This window comes from Cornus florida, unplaced genomic scaffold (genome assembly GCF_030987335.1).
Source record: "Cornus florida cultivar Cherokee Brave unplaced genomic scaffold, ASM3098733v1 CherokeeBrave_3.0.0_Hap2_Chr10, whole genome shotgun sequence".
NCBI classification, from domain to species: Eukaryota; Viridiplantae; Streptophyta; class Magnoliopsida; order Cornales; family Cornaceae; genus Cornus; species Cornus florida.
Genome location: NW_026775580.1, coordinates 114,277,151 through 114,298,078, shown reverse-complemented (window position 1 = coordinate 114,298,078; position 20,928 = coordinate 114,277,151). Strand labels below are relative to the sequence as shown.

Below are 20,928 nucleotides of genomic sequence, written 5' to 3'. Positions count from 1 at the left end.
TGGATGTGGATTTATATCGAAGCATAAGCACAATTTTGCAGTGTATTGTTTGAGTTGCAATGACAGCTGAACCCATCGATCTCTGTCGTGTCTGGTGTGGTTTTTGTCTACAAACAATCAAGCATGCACCAGATCTACAGATGATGGTTCCTTTTGGCTAGCACGTAGATCTTATCAGACAATTGTGTAATGTGTAGAGTTTGAAGGTGTGGCAAAAGGGTACCAAATATTGGTGTGTGATTCTATGATGTAAATAATATGACATGTTTTTGGTTACTGAGTGTGTGTTGCATTCTAGAGTCATTTTACTTTTTCTCTTTTCTCCATGTTTTTGTTCATATGGACGGTATAGTCTTTGGTATTGGGTTTCCTTGATAGAAACAGGACATGATGAAAATAATACGATTTGAAAATCTGGACGGAGGGAAGCCACTGGACTAATTGGTTTTCCTTTGGAATCATCTCATGAAGTAGTTGTTTAATCCATAAATAGTTCATCTGATTGCTTACGTAATGCATTTGAAAAATGGCACAAATTTAAGCAGTACTCAAATGAAAAATAGATGCATGTATTTAAATCTAGTGCAAAATCAATGGGATATGGATGAAGCCACAACTCACAGCCCTGCCACTCTGTTTTCTACATAAATAACATCTCGATGTATCCCAATGCCTGCCTATATATATATATATAAATAATTAAATCAAAAAACCATATGCACTACTAGTCCCTCCCTAGCTACTACCTACCATCATCATTGAGCCACAGAAAGAATGGCCTCTTGTATGAAAATTGATCGCAAAATTTGTGTGAGTGAATTCCAAAAACAGGACAAGGATTTTGGTGAGAGCGAATCCGAAAGATTTGCTATGACAAATCCTAGGAATACCTGAGACGAGCCAAGAATATATACCAACGAGTACTGCTGTTTATGGATGATCATGTCTGCTAACATGGCCAGTGGTATCGTGAGCGACTGACCTATGGCCGCCACCAGTGGAGTGGTCCACACAACACCCAGTGCCCTGAAAGTGTGATCAACTTCAATTACAACACAAACACAAATTTGATGCTTAAAAAGAATTTGAGAAACTTTTTCTAATGACATACCAGAAATAGTCAGAGAGAACATTTCCAAAAAAACTGTTGGCCATCACTTCTTCTAATTGAGTAGCGTTTGGGAATTTAAACTTTGGTTCAATACCCAGTGCAGTTAGAGGCCACACTGAAAAAGATGATTTAAAGGGATGTTATATAGAAACCCAACAATACCAAGGATTGTGTGCTTGGGGTGTATGTAGAATATTGTAGATTCACATACGCATATATATATATGTGTGTGTGTGTGTGTAGATTCAATAGTTTCTACTTACCAAGCCACCAAAGGGCAACAAATGAGAACACCCCAATATAGCCAAATATCTTTTGCATATCAACGTTTTCACCTTCTTCATCAACAAACTTCTTGAGCAGCACTGTGGTAGTATAGTCATTCCCACAATGATTATTATTCTGATAATCCTTCTAAAAACATTAGATAAATACTCTGTAAATTAACAAAAAAAAATAGAATTTTTACCAGTAAATAGTCCGTCGGCCATAGCTGAAAGAAGACCAAAAAGACAACCCACGAGAGAATTCGTCCAATTTCTGAATCCAAAAACATCAAAAATAAGTTGCTGCTCTAATAACATGCAGTTGGAGAGTTCAATCTACTTTGGACACACTCATTTAATGATGACATTGTTTCCTAATTGTCCAAGAGTATGTTCTGCATCCATTAATTGTTTTTATAAAATTTACATTTCTATTTCAAAGGTATATGTCGATTGATCACACAATATGCATGTCACTATTACTCATTTTTTTAACCATCTTGTCTTAAATTATATATAGCATTACATTTCACATATTCAGTGTGTGTTCTATTTATCTTAAATTAGTTCTAAACAGCAAACTAGATATGTTCTTTTAGTTCATTCATAACTGAAACGACATCCATTTGAGACTCCTTTTCCTCTTATTTTTTTTTTTCTTTCAAAAACTAGCATATTTATTAATCAGAATTAACGTCAAACATACCTACATGTTACAAAAAAATTAACATGTCAATGGTACGTATGATTTAACCAAATTTGCAAAAGATATGGAAAACAAACGTACACAGATATGTTTGATGTTGATTTATCTGTTGCCCAACTCTTCCCTAAAGTTGTCATTGCGACACCAGTCAAGGTGAAACAAACAGAAATGACTTTCACTATATCTACACTGTCTTGTCCCAGGAATGTACCAATGAAAAGTGTGAAAGCTCCAGTTGTAGAGAAGAGCACTGTTGTTGTGGTAACACTTGTTCGCGCTAACGCAGCGTGAGCTAAATACTGTAGAAAGCAAAAGAAGGCATAATGATTACTTCAATTCATCTCTGTTTCTGCACAAAAATAATGTAAAATCCCAAATTGTAACCACATTTGATAATATAAATTTACTAGTTTGAAGGCATGAAATTACTAGTTTGTGTCTCTGACCTCTGATATGAACCAGATAGGGGCAAGGAAAAAGCCAAATGCAGCAATTTGGCAAGCAGTGAGTTGTCTGTCTTGTTTCAATGTGTCCATTTGGTCCTTGCATTTCGAAACTAATAGCATTCCCTCTTCATGAGCTTCCACATCTTTCCCAATTAATAGCATTCCCTCTTCCAAAGTACGAAAGTCTTTGCCACTGTCTTTTGTACCCAAAGTTCCTTGTTCTATCTCAAAAATGTTCACTACTGATTTACATTTTCCGGGAACGTCTAGTCGTGCGACGCTCTTGTCCATGATTTCTTCATTTTCGTTGCTGCTACTACTGGAGATGTGTCCCAAAATTTTGTATATCAAGTCTTTTATGAGCGCTATTGGGAGATAAACTGCCAAAAGTGAGGTTCCAATAAATGTTACCGCGAATGGGTGCTCATAGTCCATGAAAATACCCTGGTGAACAAATATTATTTAGGTAATAGCTCAAGCATTAGTATACTACTTTGCAGATGGGGTTATCCAAGGAACACGTTGAATTTTTTTAATTATATTAATTATTCTACAGCTTATAAATATTATGGAAATATTATTCTTATGGCAAATATTATGGAAATATTTTTCTGTGTAGGAAGAATAAAATGTGGTGGAATGGATGTGAACATGTATTGGTGGATGCATAAAATACTAAATCGTTGTAATCCATGACAGCATAGTTTAAAATTTCAACTCATATGGTCTTCAATTTCAATTCCAAAACGTGGATTTTATGGTACTACCAACTCAATGTTAAAGTAATTCCATGTTCTGTTGTCTGCAGAACAACCATGTATAGATGGCTCTCGGCGGACATAAAATGGCCTGGTGTTTAAAAGAAAAGGAATTTGATACACATGCACAAAAACACATATATATTTAAAGATGGTAAGGAAAAAAATTCAAAACCCGGAGATTAAACTAATGTCTTCTTTAATCTGCTTGATTTTGAGGTTTATTATGATGAATTATGCTAAAAGCACATGGAAATAAAAGAACTCTCAAGTTATAATTAATATAAAATTAAGAAACTAATATATATAGAAGGCCACCGACATCCATTATTGTCATGTAAGAGCTGAGAAGTTCACATGAAATCTTAAATATGTCTACTTCCCTGAAATTGCACGCCACCAATCGACCTTCTACTTAAATATCAGTGTTTTTTACAGTAGTTTTGTACCTCCCCCAACCATTCTCTTTCTCCACCAAAATAATTAAGGAAAGAAAGCTCTCACAATTTGCTTGGTAACAATAATTAATATGAATTTCTACTGTCTATATAAACTACAAATAACAATCTAAATATCACTAAATGAGTATGTGTTTATATATACATATGTATATGTATATTATATAAACAAATATATATATATAGAAATTTAAATTTTAGTATTTGACATACCTGAGTGACCTCTGCAGAGGAGACCCACATAATGACTACAGTGACTATGAAGAACAATCCAGCATTATACCTCAAACTCATTCTTTCTTTCTCTCTCTTGTTAATTGGCTAACTCAAAAGTGACGACAATTAATTAAGGATATGAATGGGCACTTCTTTTTCTAAGCACAAAAGCTTTGCACGGATAAGAGAGAGAGAGAGAGAGAGAGAGCAAAAAGAGAGAGCTTAACAATAAGAATTAGAATGATTTTGTGAGGTATCTTTGGTCTCTCTCCTTTTTATAGGATCAGTTGGATAGCAGCACAGTCCCTCATGACCCACCAGATTTTGATGGCTCCCATCTGCTGTTGACGCTCTCATGCACCTGTACTCTCCTTCACGTAACCAACTTTTAATTATATATTAATATGGATTACTAATTTATCATAAAATTTCATTTATTTTTCTTTCCTTTTTTTAAGCATAATATTTTATTTCTTTCTACTTTTATTCTTTTTTATTAGATAAATACTCACATTCACATCTGCAAATACTCACACTATGAGTGCGAATATCTTGTCTCGAGGAAAAATTATACAATACAACGAGAAATATATATATATTTTCTCACAAAAAAAATAAAAGAAGAAGAAGTTATATCCGCTGAACTAATAATTCAATGATATAAATAACATTTCATTTTATGAGTGCACCAAGTTAATATTGGAATTAAAGTGCAGCACAACTAAATGCTCACTTTTCTTTCATTTTTGGAGATAAATGCTCATGTTAAATTATGAGCTAAATATTTATTTGATCATGACATTTGAACTCTCACTTCTCACTTCCCTTAAAAAAAAAAAAAAAAAAAAAAACAATTAATATATTGATCTCATTAATTATAATACTCCATTTATTGAATGCAATTAATAATTAGTGGATTTGTGACATTTTTGGGGAAAAAAATATTAAGCCATTACCCCGCATATATAAATATATAGTAATGCTACTCAATCGTCGTTATCTGTAAGAGAGAAAGATCATATATATATATATATATATAGTAATGCTACTCAATCGTCGTTATCTGTAAGAGAGAAAGATCAAATTGGGAAAATTACTAGGGAAGCATTGAATTTATCCTGTTTTATCAGTTGTATACTCAGTTTATTAATTAATTAAAGAAGTTTCAATTTGAGTCAGAGTGATGGAATTATAACCGTTCCATTATGCTACTACTTTGTCAACTTGAAATGGATAATAAAAAGAAAAAGCAAAAGCAAACGCAGTGAAATAAAAAAACAAACGAACACACAAAATTTGATTGTGACTCTTCAGCGTCATGCCTGAAATCATCTTCTTCGAAAATTTTGTGACCTTACCTGACCCCACACGTTCACAATATTGACTTCACTATCATTTCATCCACATATATATATATATATATATATATATATAATTTGTCTATATATTTTTGGACCCGGACCCCACTATGTGTACCTGTAACGTGTTCAAGGTTTTGGACTTAGAATTTTTGGTGAATACCCAAGTATATTCTGAATTTGTCTTGAAAATCAATTCTTTAACTTTTAAAATATTTTTCATAGGTTTTTTTCATACACTCACTAATTAAATTTGGCAAAATTATAAGTAACTACTTGCAAACTTAACTATGAATTCTCATTGCTTTTGAACTCTGCAATTTTTCTAATGTACTAAATAGCGTAATATCTTTTTGAATAATTTTGGAAGTGTTAGTTTTTGAATTTTGTCAAATATTCTGAAAATTTCAACTAATTTTCCAACCTTCTTTTTTTTTTTTTTTTTTTTTTTTTTTTTTGTATATATGAATCGGGCTTCACCATAATTTGTTATGCATGATTCATGGAAGCCAACTTTTGACATGGTTATGGTGTTCATACTACCTTTGTTTTGTAGCAGAAAGAAGAACATAAAATATTATAGTAACATGTTTCATAATCTGAGGGTGCAAAGTATCAAAACCGAGTAAGGAGTATGAACACAGGGACAGTGGGTGTTTGAAAAAATGACAATGACAAGCACCATACATTAACATGTGAACCATTGGGACTCCTTTAGTCATTTTCCTCCTCCGTTCACATTCCTTCCTTTGGACAAGTCCTACGAAGCTGCTTCAGTGCTTTGTCCTATATATTGTTATATATTTCAACAAAATACAAAATATTTAAATTCCCTAACATGCCCTTTTTATATGCGGTCTCTGTTTTAATTTTAATTATTGGGGCGATGGATCTTACAATAAAGTCTAAACTCATTACCTTAATTATTCTGTTACACTGTTAACAACAATTTAGTAATAATAGCTGTTAGCTAGAGATATTGTAAATTTAATATATAAATTCTTTAGAGTAAATTTAATCTTTGTGGAAAATATTCCACATAAATTCTTTTTTAGAGTATCACGATCAAACTTACCTTCCATGTTAGTGACAGTTAATAACATTATATTATTTACTGTTTTATCCATGAAAAGTTTATTGTCATTTCAAACATTAGAATTTAGAAAGGCAAAATTAATATTTTATTCATTTTTTTGTTACAGATATTAGTAAATTATGTTAACGACAACAAAAAAAAATCTGTTATATAAATCACAACTTCATGAAAACTAAGTGGTATTAGAGGCAGAATCTTAATGATGCCGGTAAGTGGAATTTAAACAATTACGTAAATTTATGAAATTTATTAGATTTTTTTTTTTACCAATTTTTGTGCGGCGAAGATGAACCGAAACGGAGTATTAACATCTTTGGATTGATAGTTGTCCAATGAAACATTGACAAATTTCATGCATATATGTGTGAACATTGGACTCCTTTACAATGGATTAGGACTAGTCTTTATTATATTATCCCGTTGACATGCACTCAAGAGTTTTAGCTACATAGTCCTACAAAGCTGCTACTCCCCCCACACACACACGTACACATATACATATACATATACATATATATATATATAGAAGATATGAATGGAAATGCCACAAACATCTTCGCCTTGCATAATTGCATTGGGCCATTAATTTCAAGAATATAAAAACAACGAGCTGAGTATCCAAATCAAATACGCGTTTCTCATAGTCCTATCAGATTGTTTGTGCCATGCTCCAAATTACCGCGTACCTGAATGAAAATGTTTGCAAATGAGTATTAAAAAATATGAGTATGTAGGAACATTCAGGCCAAACTTTCTTACATATATGTAAATCTATGTTGTGATATTACATAATTGTCAAATATGCCAAACTTTCTCTCAGACACACACACACACACATATATCTATATATAATGTCAGTAAAGGGTTTATTTACTATAATATATAAATGCTGTAATATCACAAAAGCAGTACTACGTCCACAATGTTCTGGGCTCCATGCATGCACATTCTCTCTTGTTAATTGCACCATCTTTCGCAAATCTTAACTAAAGTTGTTCCGATTTGACTTAAATTAAAAATTCTTTAACCTATTCTCAATTCCATTAGGCTTGGTTGATGTGTTGAGCAACCCAAGTCCTATCCAAATTTGAAAGAGCTAGAAAATCACAAATACAATTTCTTTTCTTTTCTTTTCTTTTCTTTTTTCTCTCTTTTTCCACTGAGAAATTGTTTTGTAAATAATATGTCACTCGCACTTCTACAAATTTATATTTGAAGTTTGAACATATGTCCTCACTTTATATTTAAGACAAACTAATAATTTCCTCCATTTCTACAAAAGAAAAGGTTAAAAAATGGTTATTATAACAATAAAATCTGTAATTGACAAAGCAGATATGGCTTATTTAAATTTAAAAAATCAGAGGAGTTTATAGAAGGTTGCGTCATGGATCACGCAATGCTAACATCAATTAATTATATAAAAATAAAAAATTACAATTCTATAAGTGTACTTGTGAGAAAAAAAAAAATAAATTTTGCATTGTCAATTTAAAATAGAAAACAAAAAGAAAAAGTAAATGAAGTGAAAAGAACTTCAAAACCGAACCCGAGACTCGTAGTACGGAGTACTACTAAAACACAGAACAAAAATTTGATTAGGCCTCTTCAGGGTCAGTGTGAAAATCTGTCTTTCTTTTGTCCCACAGCTTTTGAGTGGGTCCTACTATATTTACAAATGTTGACTTTTATTTCTAATTTTCTCCGTGTTTTGACCTTAACCGTTGAGACCACAATTTTTTTTTATTTATACTTTTTTTATTACTATTATCATTTTTTACCCTTTTTTTTTTTTTTTTTTTTTTTTTTTTGACTGTGGTAGTGATATTGATTTTTTTTTTTTTTTAGAATACCCACTAATATATCCAATTACTGACAAATATATGTATACACGCACTGAATAATTATCATGATAATTCATTAAAGGTGATTCCAAAAGACTTCGAATTGATAACATTGCAGATGTAAAAGAAGAGACTTTGTTAAGTTGCTTTACTGCACTTTTTTTCTTTTGTGTTTTTTCATTGACAGATGTAAAAGAAGAGACTTTTGTTAAGTTACTCAACTCAACTTTTTTTTTTTTTTTTTTTCATTGACAATTCATCAAACGATTTTCATTTTGTAAAATTGTATTAGTAGAAGGTGGGACTCTAAGGGTGTGTTTGGTAGGGTTGATTTGGAGGGATAGGAAGAGAAAAGAAAAGAAAGGATAATGTGAGAGTGTGTTTAGATGGATAAATTAGAGAGAAAAGAGAGGATAGGGAGAGTATCCCTCTCTATCCCTTATATGTTTTCTCTCCCAATTTGAGAAGATAGGGAGAGAAAGGACAGTGCGAGTAAGTTGTAAATTGCTGATACCAAAAATACCCTTTATAAATCAACATGCTAAAAAGTAATTTCATTTATGTTCCAATTATTGCATAAACCTAAAACTAAATTTTCTTAACAGTACTACTAGTAATAATGAGTACTGTGGATGCCGATGTGGGAGAACGTAATGCACTTTGTTTCCTTTTACCCAACTACTCATTGCCGTTGTGGAAGCCCCATAAAATATATGGTGAAACTGGAAAATAGTAACTCCGTTCCTCCAGTTGGAGAGGTTTTTGTGAGACACCTCTTGTTTCATGAAAACTGATGACTTTCAAGTATTGCCCTTGTCTACTATGACTGTCTTAACCTTGCTTAAAGAGCTTGGAGTTGCAGATGAAACCACAATAAAACAGAGGTGTATAAAGATAGGCAACGATGAGGTACTATAATTGTGATTTTATTGTTTAATGTATTATTTTTATTTTTTACTCTTGTTTTTACCTATTGCATTGAACTATAAAAAAGAAACAAGATTTTGGAAATGGATAATGTATGAAGTGGTAATGAAAGGGTAGGACGGTAATTCAATTACTATCCTTTCTTTTCTTTTCTCTCATCTATCTTATCCAAACGAGAATAACTATCATTTCTTTTTTTTTATCCCCTATCTATCCAAACACGAATATAAATTATTACTATCATTTCATTTCTTTTCTCTCCTAATTAATACTATCATTTCTTTTCTTTTCTCCCCTATTTATCCAAACATATCCTAAAGAAAAGACTTTGTTAAGTTGCTCTACTGCACTTTTTTTTTTTTTTCATTGACAGATGTAAAAGAAGAGACTTTTGTTAAGTTGCTTACCTGCACTTTTTTTTTTTTTTTTTCATTGACAATTCATCAAACGATTTTCATTTTGTAAAATTGTATTAGTAGAAGGTGGGGCCTCCAAAGAATTTGTTGACACCAAATTCTATGATATATACAACCTCAAGTCCTACTGTGGAACCCACAAGGAGGAGTAACATGGTGTGATTGGTTATTAATTGAGAGTTGAGACAGTGGGTCCCATGGCATGGAACATTCGACAAATGGACTTCCTTTGAACGTATGACTCTTTTTCCTTTTCGCATCATAAGATCGCATTAGTAAAAATATGTTTCAACACATAATAATAATAAGAAGAAGATGAGTGATGGTTTGTGTTTTTTCTTCAACTATATTGTACTATCTTTGCTGCTATTGTGAAAATTAGCGTATGAGGACAAAACACGGCATTGGACTCTCCTACCTATCTATGTGCATCCACACAACGACTATAGCATGTTACACTAACATATAAATTATTATTGTTTGTGAGCTACAAAAGAATGATTAAAAATGTTTTTTTTTATAATATGACGACATATACTCATGGGCTGTCCAGGTTGGGTTTTGGTCCATAATATATTTGCAAGGCATTGTTTCCCTAGACTTTGTTTGGAACTGAAATAACAAAAAGATTGCAAAATACCTACATCACTGCATAGAATTGGAGCATTAGAATTATAATTAAAATTGATAAAATTAAAGAAAATTTTTGATTAAACATTACATAAAATTGAACTTCTCCAATTCCATGCATGCAGCCGAATATAACACAGGGAATTTAATTTTTTTCTATATTAGTTGTGGCCTCAGATCCCTTGGGATTTTTAGATTTAGAACATCTAGATTTATAAGATTGTAATGCCAATTTCATGCTTGAAGGACCCAGCAAACTGTTAACACCAACAGGGAGGAGGTTTATCTAAACTTGACTTAATTATTACTCAAACTATATACTAGTATTTAAGGTCACCTACACTATGATGAAATCATGCAGCACCATTCCAGTTTGATCACATCTTTGTGAAACGAAAGGCTTAAAAAGCCTTAAAGAAACCAAGTCAGGTAAGGGAAAACTATGGGTCTGCTTGGTTTGTTACTCTGAAAACAGAAAAAAATTCTGCTTGGTTCAATTTTCTTAAAACTGTTTTATGAAAACTCAATTATAAAAAAGCCTGTTTTAAGTTCTTTGAAAATTATTTTCTGTTTTCTAAAGTATTAAGAATTGTTTTCAGAGTTACAAATCAAGCAGACCCTATATTTTTTCCCCTTCAGCCATCGTCGACGACGTTCACAATACAGTTGTTTTACTTTTGAAGGCAAAACTCACAAGTAGTCTATTTTACACTAACATGTCAGTATATAAAAATCCAAAGGAAGAACAACGGTATAAAGATTTATCTTAATTAATTGATAAATGGTAGCAACTTTAGCTTTTGCGAGAACCAATTCGAGAAGTTAACCATGACAAACCCCACAAAAACCTGCAAAAATATCACCACTCAACCAATAAATGGCATGCATAACTAGCAAAAAAAAGTGTGTTTTCTTCTTCAATGCTATTATTGCTCCATAAAAGAAGTGTAGTTAGGTTTTTAATGTCTTAAAATCTTAATATCAATGAGTGACTGAAGGAAGGCCTTCCATTAATCCACATAAACAATCGGTTTTACTAGTCATTTACGTACCTGAGCTGAGCCAATGATATAAATGGCTGAATAGTGCTGGCCATGGACCACCATGTCTGCCAACATGGCAAGCGGTATGGTGAGTGACACACCTAATGCTGCCACCAGTGGGGTGGTCCAGACGACGCCTAACGCCCTGCAAGTATGAGAAACTCTGGATCAGAAGAATATGAAAATTTAGATGAGCTAAACAAAAAGGCAACAAGAGTTTTTCTTCAAACATCACCAGAAATAATCACAGAGGAAACTTCCAACAAAGCAGTTCGCAAAAAGAATACCTTCCATTTTAGCCGAGTGAGGGATTGTAAATTCGGGTTCAATACCCATGGCAGTCAGAGGTGAGGCCATACTGGAAGGCAGATATTAGGTGCATTTAAACAACTGTTAGAACCACCAGATGCAAGGAATTCTAAGAAGAAGAAAGAAAAAAGAGCACGCTATACAGGAATACTAATTGCTATCTTAATCTGAATGTTAACAAGCTTGCAGTAATCCTCATTTTATCGCACTTTACTCACTGCAACCTAAATTCCTTACTGATTAAATTAGGACAGATATCACAGGCACATAATCCGCCACATTATCAAAACCTAATATATGCATTAAGCACCTAGGCCTAAAATCGAGAAGTGTATCAACCAAGCCAGTATCTCTCATAAAGATTAGAAAATATATTCAATCGTCATTTACACCTTGACTCCTTCGTTTAAGTTTATTTTGTTCACTCCAATGATAACATTGCAGAGCCGGTGTTCAGGGTGTGGCACAACTCTTTGGCATTCGCATTTTCTTAATTGTAATTACTGAGACAAGAATCTCAATCCTGAACTTGAAAGCAGCTTCATCGCCTCAGTAAAAATGCCCCTTATTTGTAATTTAATTCAAAGAGAATTACTCTATTACAAATATTATATATATATATATTTCAATTTGCTGGCATATCTACTGAATTGTTCTTTATCAGGATCTTCTTTCAATTTGATGGCAATGCAAACAATCACACAGAGCGAAAGCTTATCTTTTCCCTAACAACATAGATTAATGTTAGAATTCACATTGTAATCATGTGTGTGGAGTATATCAAAGGTAGAGCTAACTTGCCACAAAAGATGAAGGGCAAATGTGTCCCCGAGGCCTCTAAAATGAGTGAGCATTCCTATGTGTCAAGCAAAAGTCAAAAGGCTATTTAGAATTAGTGGCAGAGTGGAAGTGGAGAGCTACTTCATGAGTGTTGCATAATTGATGTCAGTATGGAAGGAAAAGGCCATAAAAACAGCCATAATTTACAATTCAGAATGCAGAGAGTTGATAACATATCCATGGAAGGATGAACCTAAAAAGTACCAGCTGTAAATTAATTGCCTTGCCCATGCCATTTCAAGATATATATATATATATATATTATTTTCAAGCTTTACAAAGGGACATATATGCCATAAGCTGTCCATTTCTATGAAACACCGTATATAATTTATTTTGCAAGGCTCCTTACTTCTTATTATGAATATCACTCGTTAAAACACAATAACGGTCCTAGATTTAAATTGAACAGAAAAGTCAACCAACCAAGCTATCTCTGTTTTGGGGTGGGCGTTAAAAATGAAAGATGCAAGATATATTAAAATCATAAAATTCAAAATAGAATAAGGATTCAACAATCACAAAATGGAGAATAAGGCTGCAATAACCATGGTAAAGACCAGTAAAAATTTGAACATAATGCGTTTCATATAGAGAACTGAAGCATTATGCAACAATTACAAAAGGACTATACCAAAAGTAGCTTCACAAGGAGTTTGGAAATTTTAAGGGCATGTTACACTTACTGAGCCACCAAAGGGCAACAAGAGAGAATAATCCAATATATCCATATAACTTTTGCATGTCCACCTTTTCTCCTCCTTCTCCAGTAAACTTCTTAAGAAGCACTACAATTTGTAATTTCGAAATGAAATATTATCACCATGATCCATCGAGATAAGAACTACAAACTATTTGAACAAGGGGGAAAAAAAAGATGAACCAGTAAACACAAGTTAGAGCTGAGAGAATAGCAAAAAGATCCCCCACAAGTGAATGCTTCCCATTTCTGTACACAAAATATAATCACCAGTTAAAGCTCTGAATATATGGAACCATAAAGATCAAGCTCATAAGAAAGATCAAAATCAATAATCATTTTTCTGAAAAGAGGAAAACAAACCTACGTTGATTTGCTTAGTTGAGATCCATCTGTAGACCAAGTCTTCCCAAGCGTTGTCATGGCAACACCAGCCATGCTGATTACCACAGAAACTACTTTTGCTGCATTGATTGAGTGGCCCAGAGCTGCACCAATGAAAAGAGTAAAAAGTCCTAAGTTGAGAACAATACTGTTGTACTGGCAACGTTTGTTCGTGCAAGTGCAGCATTAGTGAAATACTGTAGACAACAAAGAGAACCATAATGAATACTCACAAAATTCAAACACAATTGTATATTCTGTGAAAGAATAAAATGAACGAAATAAAATATATATTTTTGCATGTTAGTTAGCTATGTTCCTTAAAAACCAGTTCATTCGATGACAATGGGAGGTGAATATCGATGATGTCATAGATAGACTATTTGACATCATTCAAAAACCTTTAAAAGGTTGGGGCTTGAGAGTAGCGCTTAACTTTGGCATAAATTTGTGGTAAGAAAAAGCAAAAATGCAGATGGACAAAAATATTTGGAAAGAATAACGTGTTTTCACAGATTTATCACACTCGGTATCCGTTCAGAATTGTGAAATGTGCTATGCTCAGATAAGTCTGATGATTTACATCCAAGCTTACGTCAAAGAAATTATTACAGAAATAACAAACTAGTGTATCACCACTGTCAGAAACCAAATGGGGGCAACAAAAAGGCCTAGTGTAGCAGTTCCCTTAGTGGTAAGCTTTCTGTCATGTTTCAGCACATCAACATCACTTATTTGTTTAGAGTCTAATGCTGTTCCCTCCTCCTGAGATTTAAGGTCCGCACCGTTTCCGTTTCCACTGAAGGATCCTCTATGTTCTATTTCAAAAACTCACTGCACCCCGTCAAGTTTAAAAGGAGCCTCAAGTCCAACAGAGGACTAAATAATAGTTTATGTTCTGTCACTAATTCTACAAGATAGATACCTCAGCAGAAGATATAACCAACTCGTAATTGATGCTACAGGAAGATAAAGTACCAAAAGAGAGGTTCCGAGATATGCCATTATAAATGGATGTTTGTACTCTTCGCAAATACCCTACGGACAAACATAAGCCAGGTAAACACTCCTCTTATAAAAGTATTTCTAATTCTCATAATATTACACATACAGGTCAAAACAAGAATTCAATTACATAATTTAGAAGCCAAGTAAGAACATTTACTGCTTTACCTACGAATAAAGAGTCTTCCACTTAATATTTGACACAAGAAATCCACCACAATTCATGAATTTGCTATAGATTGATGACATTGCAGAGGATATCACAAGTGCATAAAACTGAAACTTCTATAGTGGATTTGATCTAGTAAAGACAACTTCTAAACTCAACCCTTGAACAAGTTGATTTGATCGAGTTTTGTGATGATTTACGTAGCTCACAGAAAGTTGCTTCTAAGAAAAGCCATTGGTCCCAGATTTCACCTTTAACACCAAGGTATAGCATCACAAGTATTACAATTATACATACCACATTCAACATTACGTCGCAATCCTGCTTCCGATTCGCTTAACAATTGAAATCTAGGAGACTCTTAAGATTTTTGTATAAAATATTTAATAGAATAAAATGGCCTAAGACAAAGTTGATTCAACAATTAACATTTGATATCAATCAATACCAATACATTCCTCCTTGGTACAGGGCAATGAAACCAATTTTAATGTAGCAGACAAAAATTATAAAAACAAATGCATTAACTAGGTGAGGACCAAAAGCAAATTTTTTCATAATTTCAGTGGGGGCAATTTCAAAATTTTATGAATATAAATGCAAAAAAAAAAAAAAATACAAATTTAGAGATATAAAATGCAATAACAAAAAAAATTCACTGGGACACTTTGCCCACAGTAGATCCGTCCCTGCCTACCATACCCTCCCAGTGGGGAATAGTGGCAATCGGAAGCTTTCATGAAACAATAATAAATACACCTACCACACCCTCCAAGTAGGGAATAGTGGCAATCCCAATATTTACAGAACAGTAACAAAAAAATTAATTTATAAAGTAAGTTTAGGTAAATAAAAATCAACTTACATGATGATTAGACAATCACTAGTGGTAACATCACAAATACAAAGAAAGTATTATTGAAAAAAACTGCCCAAGTTTGTCAAGAAATAATTCGATGATCGGACGGAGTGGTTGCATATAAATTTGGATAGTGAATAAGGCTACCTTAGTTATTTACATCAATGGTTCAATTCTTCAAATTTGCATCAAACACTATTGTGAATGCAGGCAAATTTCGAAGACTCAAAAGCCATAATTTCTGTAAATTGAAGATTACCTAACAAAGAGAACAAAAATTATTAATTTATTGTGGAGATTCTGTCAAACACGATTAATTTTACCCAGAAAAATGAAGGGTAGTAGATAATAATAATATAATTAACACGTGACATGCAAAACAGGGAGACAAGTGATAATTCTCTCAAATTGGCACCAGTCTATATAATGTAACACTTTGCCTAAGCACAAATGTGTATAAAAATACCTAAAAATAATCAAAGAAAGAGAGGGATTATTGGAAATTACCCGAGTGATTTCTGCATAGGTGACCCACATAACGAGAACAATGACTGTAAAAGAAAGCCCTCTATTATATCTCCAACGCATCGATATTCAAAGTAGTAAAAGATGAAGACAATGCCAGTAATCTGAAACAAAGCCCTCTTTCGCTCTCTCTCTCTCTCTCTAGTTTCTATATGTAGAGTGAGAGTTGGTTTGTTCTTGTTGAATAGTGACGTGTTTGTTGTGGGAACTGGGAAGCATATAAATGTGAGTCTGAGTGAATTCAAAGATTCCATGGCCACTTCATGCCACCTGAAAGCCCTTTCTCATAGCAATTGGAAATGAGAATACAATGCGCTCTCCCTGTTTATCTCTCTCTCTCTCTTCTTGTACTCGTACAATTGTACAAACATGAAGTTGTTCTTTCTCAATCTTAACAAAGGTGTCACATGGTGCTTCACACGTGGTCTCACCTATAAGTATGCACCGGGCAGCATATGGGATACCACATCACTAGACTCAGACATTTTATTTTTACCATCTTTGTTTGCTATTCATTTTAAAATTTTGACTCACTATTATTATTATTATTATTATTATTATTATTATTGTTTTAAATTATTTGAAGTCATTTTTAATTATATTCTTTTTATATATTTATATACAACTTATATCATATATTAAATATTTATTTCAATAATTTTGACTCACAAAAATTATGGATCAAAATTTTTTGGTAATTATTAAACTAATATTAACAACACAACCACCAAATATATATACAGAATTGTTCACTTATTTTCTGGTGTGTAAGAAAATATATGCACACCTCAAGTATTAATCGTTAGATTCTATTAGGCAGTTAAAAAGGTAATTTATTATTTTATATCTAACGATTAAGATTTAATTCGTACATAGATTATTTGCACACAAGTGAACAATCCTATATATATATAAATACTTTTGTTTTACATAATTCTTGTTTGGGAAACAACATTCTTGAAGCTATACTGCTAAAACTCAATTATGATAAATTAAATTCATCATCGCTTGAGGTTTGAACAAATTATACATAAATAAATTGTTGAGAGTTTATTATATTGATCTCTCTTAAAGTTGTTGGTTAATTATCGATGAATTTGAGTGTCAAAAGTTAGAAATTTTCAAATTTTTATATAAGAAAATGACAAAATTTTCATTCAAGAGAAGGGTATAATTGTCATTTTATAAAATTTAGTTAACAAATTTATTAGAAAACAAACAATAAAAGGTAGGGAATGTGGTATAACACACACTAAATCTCATAAGGTAAGATGTCAAAGCATTGAAAGATCTATTTGTTCAAACAATAGAGAAGGTTTATATGTAATTTACTTTTTCTATTTTTTGTTTTGGCTTTATTTGTTTGGATGTAAAAAATTTTTAATATTTTTTTTATTGTCGGGAAAAAAAAAAATTTAATTCATTCATTAATTTTTTAAAAATTATTTTACATACCCCGCCCGATGAACTTGAGCTCAATTTTAACGTAAACTTTGATCGAACATTAAAAAAATAAAAATAAAAAAAAATATTTTTACCTTTTCAAACAAAGAAACAAACGAGGCTTTATGTCAGTCTGGTATGACCTTGTGTTCACAATCTAAACGTGTCCATATCAATGCTTTATGGGTTATGTATTATATATCACACACTTTGATAGGTAGATTGATATAAGGATAGATCGGGTGATGGAGATGATTGATACCCAGTCTACCAAAACCAAATTGGAGGTCCCCATCCCTCACTAATTCTAGAGTATAAAAAGCGTGGGCACACCAACAAATGAATTACGTAACCAAGTAGAGTCCAACATTTAAGCCACCTGTCAATCTTTATGAATTTTTGGATCCCCATCCTGCCCTGCCTCGTCACACCGCTTGGCGCTTACACTCGAGGCTTCTAGGTTGTTTCAGGGCATGCTCGCTTGAAAACGTTTGCCTTGAGGTGCAAGCACAGTTGCAGACTTTTGTGGACTTTGTTTTGTCACTCCATTGGGATTTCTGTTATGAATATAGAAAAAATTAATAATTTTAAATTTTAATTTAATATTTCACCATTCATTTAAAGTGTCTTCATGAGTTTTTGTTAATTTATTTTTTTATTGATTTTAATAATAAAAGAGAATTTTATGATTTTAACATATATGAACGGAGAGGAAAAGTTATACAAGCTATGCTTGCCCAACCGGTGGTAATGACAAAAATTGACAAGTTACATAATTTGACAAATTGACAAGTTACATAATTTGACACAATGAAGAATACTAATTTACTCTTCAAGGGGAAAAAAAAAAAAAAAATACTAATTTATTTTAGGGAAGTTAAAAGCTGGAGCAAGCGACACGCAATAATTGGAGGTTATTGGATCGACCTCTCTTCCAGTTTCCAGAGTCTCCTAAAGGATACTAGACAAAAATTAAGAGCAATTGGTGTCGAAACAAATTTACCCTGTTCCAAATTGACAAAACTTAATCTTCATTCACCATTTTCTAGTTGACACCAATCAAATTTGAACCATGTTCACTTCAACATTACCAATCTCTCCCACAATACAAAAGCACAAAAACCAAAAAAAAAATCAACAAATATGGAACAACCATTCCCTATATACAACTTCAATCTTACATTTTATTGAATTGATATATTCGTGTCTTAAATAAATATAATCCAATTTATTGAACAATTTCTATACAAGCACTAGGTACATTCAAAATCACAAAAACAATTTTACAACAAGAATCTCTAAGCAAATTAAGTACAAAAATTTTCTACCTTGAATATTCCAAACCCTTTTTTTCTTTTTTAAGGTGAAGAACCCCACAAAACCTCAGCAACAATGGTGGCAGCTTCAGCATCAGAAACAGAGGCCTCTCTCACTCTCTTCAATATCTCCTGCTTGAATGCTCTCTTCTCTCTCTGCCTCAAACCTTCTCCTACCTCCAGCTGCACTGCAAACCTCGCCACGCAGCTCGCGAATGGGTGGCTCTCCAAGAACCTCCTCTCCTTGCTCTCTCTCCTCCCTCCCACCTCACTCATTCCTCTGATCTTCTCATTCTCATCCTCGAACTTGCCCATCTCAATTAAGTCCCCACCCACCTCTGATCTCTGCAATTCCACCAATTTCTTGATCAAATCGGCCTTCAACATAGCATCAATCGCTTCTTTTCTCCCGAAATACCCAATTTCAAGAATGCAATCCATTCCCATTATCCGCATTGACAGGTCCTCTGCATTCAAGAAATTGATGATTTTGGGTATTTCACAATTCGATTCAATCTCATCCACTAATGGACTCTTGATAGACTTAATCAGAGTTGAGAGAACTTTTAGCGACGATAATGACCCAATTGAAATTAGGGCTCGAATTGTTTGACCCATCAACACTTGTCCCACGAACACATCCTTGTTGAATCTAATCAACTCTGCTATGGCGAAAGCGGTTCTTTCTCTGACCCTTTCCGAGAATTTGGAGTGACAAAGAACCGATTCAAGCTCCGAAAACACCTTCGATTTGAGTATCAAATCTTGTAGCTCTCGATTGAACCCCTGTTTGAGTCTCTTCACGAACTGGTCCACTATATGAATCAAAGTCTCCTCTTTGTTCGACGGTTGTTGATGATGCAAAGCTTGTATCAGGTTTTCAATGCTCTCGCGGTCGATCCAGTCCTGGATCTCCGACTCGATGGAGCCGGCGACTCGGGAGATCTCGTGGGTGGTGACTCGGCGAGTGAGGAACGATCTGAGGCCTCGAGATTTTTGAAGCTTGTCGAGTATGGATTTGAGGTTTGTGAGGTGGTGAGAGAGGGTGGAGAGGTAAGGGTCGTTGGAGAGGATTTTGTCGGCCTCGGTCTCGAGCTCGAGGAGAGCTTTAATGGCGGACGAGTTGGAATCGGCGGAGTTGGGGTTCGGGTTGGTCTGTAACTCGTGCGAAGCTTGTTTTAGAGCTTCTAAGACTCTTAATACTTGGTTCTCTTCTTTAACAGCTGCTTCTTCCATACTGCAGCAAGAGATGTGTGTTTGTGTGTTTGTGTGTGAGAGGGAGAGCGGATGTTTTATTACCCGGATAGTCGATACCGCCAGAAACGAGCTCGAAAGACCGGTCCTCAGTATAATAAAGTTGTAATAAACCAAGCAACTGCTCAGAAGCCACTTATTTTTGTTTTTTGTTTTTTTTATTTGAAATGAAAAGTTCGAGATTATATATTTCAGTGGGTACATTTCTTTTTTTATACTCCTATCATGGCATATTCCAAGTCATTGATCTAAGCTTAAGCATGGCCATTTAAAAATTTGACTGTCACAAACAAATAGTAAGTCCAATTTTTAAGCTTCTTGTTGAATTAATTGAGTTCGAATGTTATTCGACCTAGTTTGTATAAACTTATAAATATATGACTCATAAAATCCTTGGCCTTTTATAATTTTGACAAGTTTCATACTATTTATTTATTTATTTCTTCTTATTATTATTATTTTATAATCGTGTCCAGACCAGTTTGCGTTTATTGACTCTGTTGAGACTTAAATTGATAATAATGGGAGAACAAACTTAAGATCTGACCAACTAAACTGCCCCGCAAGATTGTTTCATACTATTTATTATTAAAAGGTAATAAAAATAATACTAAAAACTTTAAAAGTTGAGAAAATATAACAAAAAGGTTCTTTGATATGACCAATATAATCTCACAAAGAATTTCAAAATCGATTCCGCTCCATTTCGTTGTGAGATTCACATCACATTCACAACACAATACAAACTCCCTGGCCGTGTACTTGGTGCAAGTGTTGTAAGTTATAACACGTTACTTGTGTTTAATGTTACTCCGCATGACATATTTGATTTGTATAAATTAAACGATT

At 33.3% G+C, this 20,928-nt stretch overlaps 2 protein-coding genes across 2 annotated transcripts; both read right to left on the bottom strand.

The window, feature by feature from the left end:
* Positions 1 to 166: 166 nt before the first annotated feature.
* On the bottom strand, positions 167 to 4,215 carry LOC132277348 (uncharacterized). The gene is made up of 7 exons (XM_059779197.1): positions 3,959 to 4,215; positions 2,530 to 2,973; positions 2,165 to 2,382; positions 1,581 to 1,651; positions 1,375 to 1,476; positions 1,112 to 1,226; positions 167 to 1,026 (listed from the first exon to the last, which is right to left on the bottom strand). Exons 1-7 carry the CDS (start codon positions 4,037 to 4,039, stop codon positions 756 to 758), a joined length of 1,302 nt encoding a protein of 433 aa, XP_059635180.1. The 5' UTR covers positions 4,040 to 4,215; the 3' UTR covers positions 167 to 755.
* Positions 4,216 to 8,902: 4,687 nt separating this feature from the next.
* On the bottom strand, positions 8,903 to 16,467 carry LOC132278430 (uncharacterized vacuolar membrane protein YML018C-like). The gene is made up of 8 exons (XM_059780218.1): positions 16,049 to 16,467; positions 14,403 to 14,546; positions 13,492 to 13,685; positions 13,318 to 13,373; positions 13,107 to 13,212; positions 11,511 to 11,633; positions 11,285 to 11,420; positions 8,903 to 11,080 (listed from the first exon to the last, which is right to left on the bottom strand). Exons 1-8 carry the CDS (start codon positions 16,127 to 16,129, stop codon positions 11,003 to 11,005), a joined length of 918 nt encoding a protein of 305 aa, XP_059636201.1. The 5' UTR covers positions 16,130 to 16,467; the 3' UTR covers positions 8,903 to 11,002.
* Positions 16,468 to 20,928: the final 4,461 nt, after the last annotated feature.

Excerpts from the sequence above, each read along its gene's own strand:
- LOC132277348 (XM_059779197.1), bottom strand. The coding sequence starts at position 4,039 with ATGAGTTTGAGGTATAATGCTGGATTGTTCTTCATAGTCACTGTAGTC. Across the intron at positions 2,383-2,529 it reads CTATCTGGTTCATATCAGAG|TATTTAGCTCACGCTGCGTT; the intron begins GTCAGAGACACA and ends TGCTTTCTACAG. Across the intron at positions 1,227-1,374 it reads TGTTGCCCTTTGGTGGCTTG|TGTGGCCTCTAACTGCACTG; the intron begins GTAAGTAGAAAC and ends CATCTTTTTCAG.
- LOC132278430 (XM_059780218.1), bottom strand. The coding sequence starts at position 16,129 with ATGCGTTGGAGATATAATAGAGGGCTTTCTTTTACAGTCATTGTTCTC. Across the intron at positions 14,547-16,048 it reads CCTATGCAGAAATCACTCGG|GGTATTTGCGAAGAGTACAA; the intron begins GTAATTTCCAAT and ends GTTTGTCCGTAG. Across the intron at positions 11,081-11,284 it reads ATATCATTGGCTCAGCTCAG|GTTTTTGTGGGGTTTGTCAT; the intron begins GTACGTAAATGA and ends ATATTTTTGCAG.